Source organism: Megascapheus bottae, chromosome 25 (assembly GCF_031878675.1).
Source record: "Megascapheus bottae isolate mThoBot1 chromosome 25, mThoBot2.hap1, whole genome shotgun sequence".
Classification (NCBI taxonomy): Eukaryota; Metazoa; Chordata; class Mammalia; order Rodentia; family Geomyidae; genus Megascapheus; species Megascapheus bottae.
The window spans coordinates 26,426,633-26,440,668 of record NC_143533.1 but is presented as its reverse complement, the minus strand read 5'-3'; the positions used below and the strand labels follow the sequence as shown (position 1 = coordinate 26,440,668).

The window sequence follows — 14,036 nt, the reverse complement described above, 5'->3', positions numbered from 1 at the left end:
GTCTTCTGCCCTTGCTCCCAGTATAGTTTCCATGTGAACCTCTTCTCAGCCCATTCCCTTGTTCTGTTCTCATTAAACGGCTTACTGCCACCCCCACTTGACAGTCCTACCAAGAGCTGATCCCATCACGAGTCGTGGGAGCAGAGCTGTGTCAGCACATATGAAAGTCACTTCTTCTATGGCTGAGCAGCCACAAAGGAGACAGAGGTGCCCTGCCACTGCATGAGGTGAGGCCACCGTAGTCCTTCCTGCAGTCTCTTCAGGAAAGAAATGGTTCCCTAAGGTGCTGTGTAGACACAATATAGAGAATCTGATTGAGGGAATTAGATGTCTGCTGTAGAAATCAGATAGGTCTAGAGGCACCTTTGCCCTTCTGGAGACTCGCAGTATATCCCTCATGAGTAAGTCCTCCTGTGACACAGTCCAGACTTACAAAGAAGGAATAAATGATTTTTGGTCACAGCATAAGTCGGTTGCAGGGCCAGGAGTTTGGCCTAGTGGTAGAACGCTTGCCTAGCATGCATGAAGACCTGGGTTCAATTCCTCAGTACCACATACATAGAAAAAAAAACAACCAAACAAACAAGTGGTGCTGAGGCTCCAGTGGTAGAGCTCTATCCAAGGACAGTGCTCAGGCCCTGAGCTCAAGCCCAGGGACTGGCCAAAAAAAAAACCAAACAAACAAAAAAAAGTTGGTTGCAGGCTCAGAGGGTGCTACAGAGGCTGGGGGCAGGCTAGTTTCCTGATCCACACAACTTGTGACCACCCTATCTGTTCTGACAGTATCTTGCCCACTGCAGCAGACTCTCAAAGGAAAAATAATCCAGACTGAAAAAAGATCCTTTATGATTTTTTTTTTACACAGCTCTTTCCAGAAGTCCTTCCACCTCACTTCCAACTAAAGGGACCAGTTACAACCAACTTAGCCAGTCTGACCACCCCCCCCCAGCTCCCTAGCCACCTGTACACACCAGGCCTGGCCCATACTGCTTCTCCAGTGGCAGCCAGCAGCAGATGAATCTCTAGGACAGCCATTCTTGGGGACTGGCAGGTGGGATAGGCCAGTCCTGTTTACACCTGGCTACGGCGCCGTTTCTTTCTTCTGCCGGCGGCAGGACTATCACCCCGCCTCTTCCTAGGCGGTGAAGGCTGTGCCACCCCCAGGGCCAGGGGCTTCTCCCCGTGGGCTCCAAGTTGCACTCCTGCCTGGGATCTCTTCACAGGAGGGGCTGATCCTCCAGCCAGGCCTGGCCCTTCAGGCTTGGTGGCAGGGCATGGAAGCTGGCTAGGGCCCCTTGCCTCAGCAGAGAGCCGGGATGCCGTCTGGATGCCATGACCTCCAGAGGCTGGGTGAGCACTGAGGGAACGCCCCCTTGGAGACAGGCTGAGCTTTGAGGCCAAGAGATAAGCAAAGTTGGAGAGCTGCTCATCCTCTCCCCCCTCTTCCTCCACCCCTCCCTTGGCCCCATCCAGGGAGTTGGAGGTTTCACTAATAGAGATTTCCCTGAAAGCTAAGACCTCCCTGCTTTCCCATCTCGGGGAAGTGCTCCCAAAGCTATGGTGAGATGGGGAGTTGAGAGTCCTGGGAACATAAGCCTCTAGATTGTCTTGTAAAAGAACCAGGTCATCACACTTGGACAGGCAGCTGTCTCTCCCCCTGTCTACTTGGAAGTCATAGGAATTAAAATCCTCACTGGACCTTAGTTGGAGGCCACAGTAATCTGAGCCATCTAGTATGCTAACATGCTCTGCAGTTTCCAGCAGAGGAGAAAAGGGGTTGCCTCTGCTCTCTGAGTCTTGGCTGGGCATCTGAGGGAGGAAGGCATCTGGGGTCCCCACAATAAAAAGGCTGTCATGGCACGCAGATAGCAGGGCATCTTTGGGAGGCTCCAGAGGGGAGACGTCAGCGCCCCCCAGCAGTGGGGAGCAACTGCCAGCCCACAGATCGCTGGGATCCTGGATGGGCTCAAGGCTCTGTCCCCTACAGTCTTTGGGCAGCAGATCCAAGCTGCTGTCCATCAGCGGTTCCGACAAGCTGTAGCCATTCATCCTTTCTACCGTGGCTCTGCCATCTGTGCCTCCAAGGGGAATCATAGCACTCCCTGCCTTCCCAAGTGCTGTGGTTTCTCCACCACCTAGAGGGAAGCTGTTCGTGGACTCCCTTGCTGGGTGCTCAACTATACACACCCCATCTTGGAAACTGTCTATGACCTCTTCCATTTGAAAGGGCAACTCCAAGCCTACTGCATCCATCTCACTGGTCAGCCAGAGTCCTGGGCTGAGAGCCCTTTGCGGGTGCCCAGCTACCCCAGGAGAAGGCTTCTGGTCATAATTCTGAGTCATAGGAGGATCTCCCCCTTCTCTCCACATCCTTTCTGAAGAGCCTTCCTGGGACATCATTAGAGGCACTGTCCCTCGAAAAGGCTCACCACATACCTCCATCTGTGGTCCTATCTGCAACTCCAGAATCTGCTGTTCTAACCCCTGGCCTTGCACAGCTGAGGACTCCATGAGCCCAGGGTCCACACTGGGGACCCTTGTGGGCTGGGGCCCTTCCGGCCAGCAGACGGGCAAAGCCTCTAAAGTCCCGTCAGCCCTCGGGCAGTGCCCAAGGGACTGGCCCTCGCCCAGGTGGCCTTCCTGCTGTGGAGGTAGTTGGCTTGTAACCTCCCCAGAGCCTCTTCCCTCCACCCCGGAGGCGGGCTGTGCTCCCTGACGAGCTGCAAGGCCTGACTGTGGCTCCCAGACACGGGGGGGTGGGGTGCTCCCATCCCTGGGCACCCCGGTTGGACCACTTCGGGCTCGCTCCTGCCCACCAGGCATTTCTCTTGCCTGCTTGCCTGAAGCAGCGGCCTTTCCAGGGCGAACAGTGCCCCCAGCTGCCCCCCGAGGCCCAGATGAGGGCGGAGGCCGCCCACCCCCATCTTCATCCTCATCGGAAACAGAGGGACTCGAGTCTGACTGAGCTCCACTGCACGTGGGAGGTGCCTGCGAATCTTCCTCTTCCAACGCTGAGAGGCGCTTCTGGACCAGCTGGAAGAGAGCAGACAGGGCCAGCTCGGTGTGCTTGTGACAAGTGGCTGAGTAGTAGGAGATGGGTAGGGCTTCAGGGATAAAATCAGAGTGAGACAGGGCAGCTCTTCCTTACTTTGTTTTGTTTTGCTCCTGGTGGATGGGTTTTGAATTCAGGGTTTTGTGCTGGCTAGGCTGGCACTATACTGCTGGTCACACCTCCAGCCTTGGTTTTTTTTTCTTTTTCTTTTTTTTTTTTTTTGCCAGTCCTGTGCTTGGGTTTAGGGCCTGCACACTGTCCTTGGGTTTTCTCAAGGCTAGAGCTCTACCACTTGAGCCTCAGCACCACTTCCGGCTTTTTCTATGTATGTGGTACCAAGGAATTGAACCCCGGTCTTCGTGCATGCTAGGCAAGCACTCTATCACTAGGCCACACTCCCAGCTCCCGGGCTTACCTGGGCCATGGTGAGTCCTTCCTCTTGCTCCAGCTCCTCAGTTAAGGCCAAAGGATCCCTCTGTTGTTCTGGGGACAGCAGGTCTGCCAGAAATTGAGGGTGAATGACAGCCTCCACCTGGGGACAGAGGGAACGTGATTCACTCCTTCACAGAAGAGGACCTGTGAGCAGTGGTCTCCAAAGACAGCCCCAGGCACAAATCCCTACGTCCACCCTGGAGTTCGTCCACCATGACTACTACCCGCTGCCTAGGTGACACACACGCTTCTCAGTTCCAGAATGTACCTTCCCACACAGCACAACTCCCAAAGACTACAAGAGAGCAGCTGCGGGGGCCCAATGCACCTTGGACACAAAGACCTCCTGAGAACACAGCTCATCCACGTAGCTGAGGAGGCTTGCGTCAGGATACACCCCTCCATCCTGCTGTCCTTCCTCTTCGGATCTCCCACTTGACTCTGTGGGGTCCGAGGGACTTCCCACCAGCCCTTCCATGATGTCGATGTACTCTTCCACAGCTTCTGGTGGGATCTCCTTGGGTGCCTCAGGAACTGGAGGCCTTTGGGGTCTGCGCTGCCGCCGGCGGGGAGCCCGTGTCTTAGAGGCAGCCTTCTTTGGGATGTATACTGAGGGCAGAGAAGGAAACAGAAGGAAACCGAAGCCTTTGCTTCTCTCTCATGTCTCTGCTTGTAGGGGCAGCTATCCGAGTATGGAGAAACGGGCCCCACTGGATCCAGCCATCTATGAGGAAGTGCCACCATGGATGGAAAAGGCAAAGGATGTCACAAGATAAGCTATCTCCACCCACACTACTCTTCAAGAAACCCCTGATGACAGGCAGAAAACCCCATCCTCATCTGCAGACGACGGCCAAGTCAATGCAGAGTATTTAGCTTCCCTGTCCTAGACCAGTATCTAGTTTAGGACAAAGAGAAATGGACAATGGAGTGTGGAAGGACTTCCTGGAGCAGAGGTGGCTACAGCAGACAAAGCCTTCCCTAGGCTACAGCCAGCCTCTGGCTCTGGTGGGAATTGGGCAGCCTTACCTGTCGGCTGGCATGCCTCAGGGGTGAGAGACCCTGGAGGATCCAGTTTCAAAGGGGCTGCAGGAGACTGGCCCTGAGAGCCATTTATCTGCGCCTTCTGCATCTGCAGCTCCTCCTCAGCCTCAAATTCCATGAACCTAAAAAGGGCAAACAGGGCACAGACGGTGCTGAAAAGGGGAGATCCCTGCCAGCAGCCAAGCATAGCCAAGGAAGGATGTCCCCTCCTTCGAGCAAAGGCCTGCCAAGTCAAGCCAGCCAGGGGACAGCCCCCTCAGGTGGTCTCCACCAACCGGGGGACCTTTGTGAAGTCACTGCAGTGGCCACTCAGGAGGTTCATGAGGAAGTGATGAGGAACAACCTCTATTTATGTACTTCTCCACTGCAGTCTCACTTGGTCTCAGGGAGTGTAGGCCGTAGTTCCTACTACAGAATAACTCAGGCCTGCGTAAGCATCTGGGGGAACACCAGTAAGTGGGCTCCTCCTGAAGGCTTTATCTAGCCAGGTCTACAAATGGAACAAACGACAACTGGGGACAGAGCTGCAACCAAGGCAGCTCTTCAGCACTGAGAGGACAGCGCTGAGATCCAGGAGCCTGCAGGATGGACCAGGCCGTGGAGGGTACATCTGAGAGGCAATGAGTTAAGATGACTGGGAGAGACAATGGCAGCTAAGCTCGGAGGGAAGCATCCCAATCCTCAGAGGTCAGATGCTGTTTGCCGACAGGTCTGGCTGGGCTCCCCGGGCTGCCTCTAACACCTGTGCCTTGGCCGCCTCATCAGTGCACTCACTACAGGCTCATGCCACTGTTCTTCAGCCCATTTCTTGGAGAAATGAGGGTTCAAGAGCCAGGAGACCACTCTCCTTGCGAGGCCTACAGTGCCCTGATCATTCACACTCTACCTCTGGGATGGGAAAGGGAAATTTATTTTACCACTGTTTCCTAAGGAGAGGCTGCTCCCCAAAGTTCTGTACCAGTGTCCACTTGCTAACCGGTCAATAGGAAATGAACCTGCCTGGGAAGACATCCTCACAGCTAAGCCACTTGGCTGTGCAAAGCGCATACCCTGAGACCTTCCACCTCTACACGGGTCCAAGATCTGAAGGCAAGGACCGTGGCCAAGAAGGGGATGGGACAGGATGATAGCAGAGCCCACGTCAGGGAGCAGCAGCAAGGACCCAGGAGATGTCCCCGCAGGAGGCCCTCCCCGCTCTCCCAGACATGCCTCTGTGCTGCTCTGTGGGCATGACTCTTGGTCCCTAGCCCTCCCCACATGGTATAGCGCCCATAAGACTCACTTCTCTGCCATCTCATAAAAGGTCATCCGGTCGAAGTTGCTGGTATGCTCCCACTCCTGCATCGCCCTTGGCAGTCCTTCCTCCAGTGTCATCGTGGGCTTCAGCCGGGCCAGGGAACGCAGCACTGGGCTAAAACCCCCATAAGGTCCGTCATGTTCTCAAAGTATGTCCCACACACTCGTCCTGATGCCCTTCTGGCACTGACACGGGCCTCATTGTGGCCCTCTGTGCTGAGACCTACATCCTCCAACCTCCACCACTCTTGCCTCCTTCCCACTGCAGTCCGTAAGCTTTGCAAAACCAGACATGAGTCTTCTCCTGGCCTTGTGAAGGCAACTAAGGCAACAACCCTAATCTGCAGTGTGATCCTTAAACACACCCTCAAGGGGAAGACAAAAACAAAAGCAACTCATGTTGCAAATGAATGATACTACCTAGCAGATGTACTCCTGCTCAGACCCCTGCATTTTCCAGTCACTCGCTACCCCAAATAAACCTCAGATTAAAGATAGGTGATATTTTTATTCCTTAGGTTTTTCAGATGCAATATTCCACCCTCACTTCTGACAGATTCCAGATCCCTGTCTGACCCAGAATACATGAAGAGCCTGACCCACGAGAAGACTGCCCTTTGAGTCCTCAGACATCACCAGCTGGAGCAGCTTCTCAGCGTGAATGACAAGGGCCTGGCTCCCAGGGCAGGCACTTCACCAGCTTCCCAGCAGACAGCTAGGAGAGGCTACACTACACTCGGTGGAGACCCTGTTCAGTGCCCAAGGAGGACAAAAAGGAGATGGCCACGACCAAAACTGAATGGGCTCCTAGCAGACCATGATCAACCACACTGGCTGGAGATTTAGAAAGTCAGCTGGCCAGCCTCTGGGGGAGAATGTAGGCTGTGCCGAAAAAGCTGAAATTCAGAAAGATAGGCTTCATCTAAGACTTTAGGTAAGCCTCTGGAGTTCAGTTGGTAGGAGCTGGGCCATTAAATGAGGAAATGTAAGTTTTTTCAAGTCCAGTAAAACAGACTATCATTACAGAGGGATTTGCATGAAATGAGAAGGGTACAGAGCAGTTAAAAGAGATAGCCAGTCTGGGTGGGAGAAAGAAAATTTCCCGGAAGATTAATAACTGCATTAAGAGCAAAACAGTGTATGACCCCAGGCTTCTTGACTAAAGCATATTCACCTAAGCAAGGGCATTTTGGACTTTTGTGAGCTCCTTACCTCTTTAAGATTGCTAATGAGATAGTTACTGTGTAATAATGATGCATTCTCTATGCCAGGTACTGTCAGCTTTCTCAGAAACCACAGGGGTAGGAATAGTCATTCCCTTCTTCAGTGAGGAAATGGGGGAGGGGGGCACAGAGGGATAAGCCTGCCCACGGAGTGAGTCCAGGCCCAGCGCTCAGCTCAGTGTCTGAGGGCTACAGGGCAGTGAAGTGAATGGGAGGTGTTGCCAATGGAGTGGGAGACCTGGGCTCCAGTCCCTACTCCCTGCTTTAGGAAGGACATTTGCCCCATCTGTAAACGGGTGGTATTATAAAAGTCTTGCCAGATTTCACAGTGGTAAGGATTTCAGCACAGACTGCCCTCCAGTATTCCTAAGTAGCTGAGCCCCCCAGGTCTACCTCTGTGTTTGAAGGCTTACATGAGGAAGCAGGAGAGCGCCTCCGTATCTGGGCTCTGGGGCAGGCGCTGCCGTGCCAAGGCTTTGTAGCGTTGCCAGCGCCGGAAGTTCTCATACACGCCCTTGGACATGTGGGCAAGTTCCCTCAGTGAAGGGCCGCCTTCCCCGTGAGTCTCCTGCAGCCCTGGCCAAGCCTTCTCCAGAGGCACAATGGGAGCCAGTTGGGCAACTGGTGGAGGAGCCTGAGGAGGGAAGCCTAGGGAGCCCTCCTGGCCCCCCGCAGCAGCCTGAGTGGGCAGAACCGCCTTCCCATCCGAGGCGGCCATGTACCCAAGAGGAGGGCCCTCAGAAACTGCACAGGGGGCCCTTGAAGGGATCCAGTCGAGGGTCTGTGGTGGACAGAGCTCGGCGGCCCCTCCTTCCGTCTTGACCTTGACGATGACCTTGCCAGTCCCACTTCCGTTCCCCGTCACCAGCAGGGGGTTGGAGAAGGCTGAGTACACGGATGGGTTGCCTGGAGATGCGGGGTGCTGTGGAGATGGCTCCCAGGGTGGCAGGTCCACAGGGCCAGGGGCAGGCGGGGAACAGGGAACTGCAGAGGAAGGAGACAGGGCAGCACCAGGCTTCAGAGCCCGGTCCAGCCCCAGCAGTGGAGGTGCTGTTGAGACAGGGAGAAGGGGAAGCAGGTAAGCGAAGGAGGGGGCGGAAAGAGGTTACCCCCCCCCCCCAGTTTCTAAGGGAGCCGAGCAGCAGGAGGACAGGATGCGGACCAGGAGCCTTGGTGGCTTGGAAATGTTTCCACGTGATTTCTATGTTCTGTACTTCCAGGAGAGAATTATTACACTGGAGAATTTGTCCCCTTTTCCAGGAAGTGATAGATGAAGCCACACACAACTTCTAAAAGCTTATATGTGAACCTTCCTGACAGACATTCATTAGCCCTGCAGCCTGCTTACTAAGATACAGAACAGAACTGACACCTGCTACGCAGGGAAAATATCCTGAGCAGCAAGGGAACAAGTCCAGAAAAGGTTCTGACCCATCCTAAAGCACCTACAAGGACCATAAGGAGGAAGCAGTTTCATAGCTGTAATCCCAGCTATGAGAGAGGCAGAGATGAGGAAGACCTGGTTATAACCAGCCCAGGTACCCTTCCCCATCTCAAACAACAACCTGGGAGAAGTGCTTCATGTCTGCAGTCCCAGCAAGGCAGCCGGTTCTTGGTCCAGCCAGCCTGAACAAAAAGTGTAAGACGCTATCTGAAAAATGACTTAAGCAAACCAGGTGTTGGTGGCTCATGCCTGTAATCTTAGCTACTCAGGAGGCTGAGATATGAAGATCTTGGTTCAAAGCCAAGCCAGGCAGAAAAGTTTGTGAGACTCATTTCCAATCAACCAGCAGAAAGCTGAAAGTGGAAAGTGGCAGCACTGAATTCAAGCTCCAGCACTAGACACAAGGAAGGAAGGAAGGGAGGGAGGGAGAGAGGGAAAGGAAGGGAAGGAGGAAGGCAAGGAGGGGAGGGAAAGAAAGGGAAGGAAGAAGAAAAGGAGAGGAGAGAGGATGGGAGGGAGGGAAAGAGACAGACTTGGGATGGGGGCAGGGGTTAATGGTGCGGTGCCTGCCTAGCAAGCACAAAGCCTTGAGTTAAAAGAAAAAATTACACACACACACACACACACAATTAGTCCAGCCTCTCCTCTTCCTTTTCCTGTTGCTCCTTATACTTTCTCTTTCTTTATCTGACAGAAAGAAGGAATACGACGTGTTCTGGGAGAGGAGGATCACCTCCGGAAGGCTCACACCCCAAACCCATCCACAGACAGACAGCTCCGTCACTACAAGGACTGACAGTGGGCCTTCAACTGGTCTTGGACATAGTACTGAGGATGTGTGGGTTCCCAGAAATGGTTACACAACAGCCAGGAATCCCTAGGAAGCTCAGATAAGGAACAGGGAATGATGAAGGGAGGCTAGTAGGGAGAGGGCAGTTTACAGTACTTTAACTAATTGATGGTCCTGCAGACTAGTAGCAATCCTGCTGCTTGGAACTTTTTTTTTTGTCAGTCATGGGGTTTGAACTCTGCCTCCAAGCTCTTCAGCTAATGGCTAGTGCTCCACCACTTGAGCCACAGCGCCACTTCCGGTTTTCTGGTAGTTAACTGGATACGAGTCTCACAGATTTTCATGCCCAGGCTGGCTTTGAACTGTGATCCTTAGATCTCAGCCTCGTGAGCATCTAGGATTGTAGGCACGAGCCACTGGCACGTCGATGGAACTCTTAATATCAGAAATTTTGGTCTCATCAGGAACACAGCCTTGAGCTAGCACTAAGAACTAGGTATACCACAGACAAGGAGACCAGAATCTAAAGGGAAACATGGTTTATCAGGAGCTGCATCTCCCATGACTTAACATGCATAATTTCCTAACACTCTCCTCCCATCTTATGACCATAGGAGACAAAGTCAGATTCAAATGCATCTCAATTGTAAGAATCAGAAGTGATGCCAGCACTAAATACAATGGAATAGATCTACAGCCTGAGTTCTGCAAAAGGGGAGGGAAAACTCAAGAGTATCCCAAGGAAGCCCCAGTGCAAATCCCAGCTGGAGCAGCCCCCTCTCTGTCCCTAACCAATAAAGAATGAATGTTCCAAGCCACACATGACAACTTATACCTATGAGGCTGAGATCAGGAGGATTGCTGAGCAAGGCCAGCCTTGGTAAAAAGTTAGTAAGGGGGGGCTGGGAGTTTGGCCTAGTGGTAGAGTGCTTGCCTAGCATGCATGAAGACCCGGTTTAATCCCTCGGTACCACATATATAGAAGAGCTAGAAGTGGTGCTGTGGCTCAAGTGGTAGAGCTCTAGCCTTGAGAAAGCCCAAGGACAGTGCTCAAGCCCAGGACTGGCAAAAAAAAAAAATCCAAGACCAGCCTCCTGCTTCCTAAAGACCCAGGAACTTAGCCTTCTCCTGAAACCTTCTGCACACTTTCACCACATACACCTCTGCCCCCACCATGCAAACCAAGCTGCCTACCAACTGGTATCCTTCCTCTGTTCTCGGCATGCCTTCTTGAGGTCCCTCAATCCACCTTCAGGGAGGCCCTCTTGCTTCCCCAATCCCAATATTAATGGTAAAAATCTCCTCCCCAGCCTGCCTAAGTGTGAAGCCTCTGGTGGGTCTCACATCTCTCTAAGTCAGCTCCAAGACCTTACTCTCAAAGTAACAACTCTGAATCCCCAAGCAGGTGGCAGGACCCCTCTACCACTGGCATGCTTACCTGCCTCTGAAGCCATCCTCTCAGGTCTCAGCACCCTGTCCGTCTAAAAGCCTCCAGAATGCGACAGGCAGGTTGAGGACCCAGAGAGTAAGCTGGATGCAGCGGATACCCAGGTATCCAAGGAAAGGAGGGTAAAGACTGGATCAAAACAGAACCAGAATCTAGCACTCAAGCATTCTTCAGTGGGGGAGGGGAGATGGAATTGTACTGGAAGGGTGGCAAGATACTCCACAAAGAATTGCAATAAGCAGACAAAAATCAGGAAAGCCTTCCAAATTAGTGTGGCCAACACAACTGACATGTAGTGCTTGTTTGTCTTTTTGTTTCTGACAGGGTATCACTATATAGCCAAGGGTAGCTTGTAACTCAGGATCCTCCTGCCTCAGGAGGATCTCTACCAGCATGTCTAACTTTGTCCTGTCCAGTCCCATCTAGATCTGTAACTGACTCCCTATTAATAGTGGGTTGGCATTAGATCCTGGGATTAATTCAACAGTAGCTAAATACTCTGAACTAAATTCAGAGCATGTGTACTGTACACCTGGAAGATCAAGAAAACTACTACACGTTCAGGCTGTGGAGTGCCTGTCTCACAAGTACAAAAGTTCGAGTTGACACCCTGTATCTCCAAACACAAAATTCCCTAAATGTTCAAAACTGATGTTTTCTTAAGCAATACATTACTTCTTCAGAAGGCTGATCTCTGCCAGGCTAGCTACACATACCTCTAATGCCAACACTCTGTAGGCTAAGGCAGGAGGACTGTAGGCTGGAAGTAGCCTGAGCTGTAAATAGACACTGCTTAAAAAAAAAAAAAAAAAAGAAGAAGAAGAGAGAGAGAGAGGGGTGGAGGGGGGCATCAGTGCCAGTGGCTGTTGCTCCTAGCCACTCAGAAGCTGAGATCTGAGAATCATGGTTCAAAGCCAGCTTGGGCATGAAGAGTCTGTGAGACTCTTATCTCCAAGTAAGTACTAGAAAACCAAAAGTGGCTTTGGGTTCAAGTGGTATAGTGGCAGTGTTAGATAATATGGGATGAGCAGGCTCAGGGAGCAAAGGAAGACGTTTAATGCCAGGAGAGAGACTGGCAGACCCCTTCTCCCACATGCACACCTGAGAAGAACGGCCAGCTACTGACCTACATAAACTGTATTTGGGAGGACCCTGCTACCTTATATGACCATGGCCCGTTCACCTCAGGGGGCCTGTAGGACTGCTTAGGTGTTGGAGAACCTTGCTGGCTTCTGTGGTCATAGCTCAGTCTTAGGGGCTGTCCCAGAAGAAGGGGATAAACGGGTCTAATGTTGCTTGGGAGAGGAGCATGCTGAATTAAGATAGAGAGGGCCATCAGGCCCACACCGTCACCATCAGCTAGCTTTGAGCTGAAGAGCTCAGGGACAGGGCCTAGGCCCAGAGTTCAAGACCTGTGACCAAAAAAAAAAAAAAAAAAAAAAGCGCCGGCCACCATGCCTAGATACTCAAGAGGCTGAGATCTGAGCATCGAGGCTCGAAGCCAGTCAGCCCAGAAAATTCCATGAGCTTCTCACCTACAATTAGCCGCCAAATAGCCAAAAGGGAAGCTGTGGCTCAGAGTCCGTTTACACAGAGCCACCCAGGGACAGCTCCCGGGCCTGGAGAACTAAGGAGGGAGTAGAATGCAAAGCCGCCAGGGTTCCACCACCTCTCCCAGAGGCCCAGGTCGAGGAGGAAGGCCGGGGTCTGGGGGGAAAGCCCTGGTCTAGGAGGAAAGCCCTGGTGGGGGGTGTGTGTGAAGGCCATGGTGGGGGGGGAGGGAAGGCCCTGGTCCGGGAGGAAGGCCCTGGTCCAGGAGGAAGGCCCTGGTGGGGGGGGGGAGGGAGGGAAGGCCCTGGTCCGGGAGGAAGACCCTAGTCCAGGAGGAAGGCCCTGGGTCTGGAGGGGGTGGGGGGAAGGCCCTGGTCCAGGAGGAAGGCCCTGGTGGGGGGGGGGGAGGGAGGGAAGGCCCTGGTCCGGGAGGAAGGCCCTGGGTCTGGAGGGGGGGGAGGCCCTGGTGGGAGAGGGGGGAGGCCCTGGTCCGAGGGGGGGAGGAGGCCCTGGTGGTGGTTGGGGAGGCCCTGGTGGGGGGGGAGGCCCTGGTCCGAGGGGGGGAGGAGGCCCTGGTGGTGGTGGGGGAGGCCCTGGTCCGAGGGGGGGAGGCCCTGGTGGGGGGGCGGCCCTGGTGGGAGACGGGGGAGGCCCTGGTCGGAGGGGGGGGAGGAGGCCCTGGTGGAGGGGGGGAGGCCCTGGTCCGAAGGGGGGAAGCCCTGGTGGGGACGCGGCCCTGGTGGGAGAGGGGGGAGGCCCTGGTCGGAAGGGGGGGAGGAGGCCCTGGTAGTGGTGGGAAGAGGCCCTGGTAGGGGGGGAGTCAGGGAGGCCCTGGTGGAGGGGTGGGAAGAGGCCCTGGTGGGGGGTGGGAAGAGGCCCTGGTGTGGGGGGGAGGCCCTGGTGTGGGGTGGGAAGAGGCCCTGGTGTGGGGGGGAGGCCCTGGTGGGGGGTGGGGGAGGCCCTGGTGGGGGGGGTGGGAAGAGGCTCTGGTGGGGGGTGGGAAGAGGCCCTGGTCGGAGGGGGGGGGGGGAGTCCCTGGGGGGGGATGGGAAGAGGCCCTGGGGGGGGTGGGGGAGGCCCTGGTGTGGGGGGGAGGCCCTGGTTGGGGGGGGTGGGGGAGGCCCTGGTGGGGGGTGGGGGAGGCCCTGGTGGGGGGGAGGCCCTGGTGTGGGGGGGAGGCCCTGGTGCGGGGGGGAGGTCGTCTGGTCCGGGTCCCCCACTCCCCCCCGCGGCCTTGCCCTCCCGGGCCGGGCCGCGCCGCATCCTCGTCCCTCCGGGAGCACGTGGCGCGGCGGCGGCGGGGCGGCGGCCTCGGCCTCCACGGAGCGCGTGTCCCCGCATCCTCGCAGCCGTAGCGCGTCCTGGACGGCGCGTGGGCCGCCCGCGCCCGGGCTCGGCCGGCCTGGAGGCCGCGAGCCCCGTACTCACCCGGGCAGAGGGCCGCGGCCGGGCCCGCACCCGGCATCCTCTCCCCGTGCCGCCAACAGTTTGAACTGGGGCGGAGAGCCGGATGTCAAGTGGGGAGGGAAGAGCTCGCCCCGTCCTCGAGGTGCCAGCGGGCGCGACTCCCGCCGCGGCCTCTTGGCTCGGGCGTTCCTGCCAGTGGGGGTGGATGGTGGAGACTGCGCTAGGGACGGCAGGCGCCGCCGCCCGCCGCCCACCCACGCCCACCCGACGGCACAGCCGGGCACCCGCGGGCCGGCGTCGTGCACGGGTGCAAGGTTGCAGCTGGCGCCTACAGCCCAGGTCTGCATCCT

At 55.3% G+C, this 14,036-nt stretch overlaps 1 protein-coding gene across 3 annotated transcripts; it reads right to left on the bottom strand.

Moving 5' to 3' along the window:
- Positions 1 to 719: 719 nt before the first annotated feature.
- Nutm1 (NUT midline carcinoma family member 1) lies at positions 720 to 13,864 on the bottom strand. 3 transcript variants are annotated; one of them, XM_090318664.1, is made up of 7 exons: positions 13,708 to 13,864; positions 7,461 to 8,097; positions 5,811 to 5,939; positions 4,514 to 4,650; positions 3,813 to 4,093; positions 3,468 to 3,584; positions 720 to 3,033 (listed from the first exon to the last, which is right to left on the bottom strand). In XM_090318664.1, exons 1-7 carry the CDS (start codon positions 13,742 to 13,744, stop codon positions 1,072 to 1,074), a joined length of 3,300 nt encoding a protein of 1,099 aa, XP_090174790.1. In that variant the 5' UTR covers positions 13,745 to 13,864; the 3' UTR covers positions 720 to 1,071. The 3 variants fall into 3 exon arrangements, with proteins under 3 accessions (XP_090174790.1, XP_090174791.1, XP_090174792.1); XM_090318665.1 differs by having other exon boundaries at positions 7,461 to 8,031; XM_090318666.1 differs by lacking the exon at positions 13,708 to 13,864 and adding an exon at positions 10,720 to 10,840 and having other exon boundaries at positions 7,461 to 8,031.
- Between the last annotated feature and the right edge of the window lie 172 nt (positions 13,865 to 14,036).

What these genes read in the sequence shown, in the direction of transcription:
- Nutm1 (XM_090318664.1), bottom strand. Translation starts at nt 13,744, where the DNA reads ATGCCGGGTGCGGGCCCGGCCGCGGCCCTCTGCCCGG. An exon ending in GCGCTCTCCTGCTTCCTCAT is followed by an intron (nt 5,940 to 7,460) that starts GTAAGCCTTCAA and finishes TGGGGGTTTTAG; the next exon opens with CCCAGTGCTGCGTTCCCTGG. An exon ending in TGAGGCATGCCAGCCGACAG is followed by an intron (nt 4,094 to 4,513) that starts GTAAGGCTGCCC and finishes CTCTGCCCTCAG; the next exon opens with TATACATCCCAAAGAAGGCT.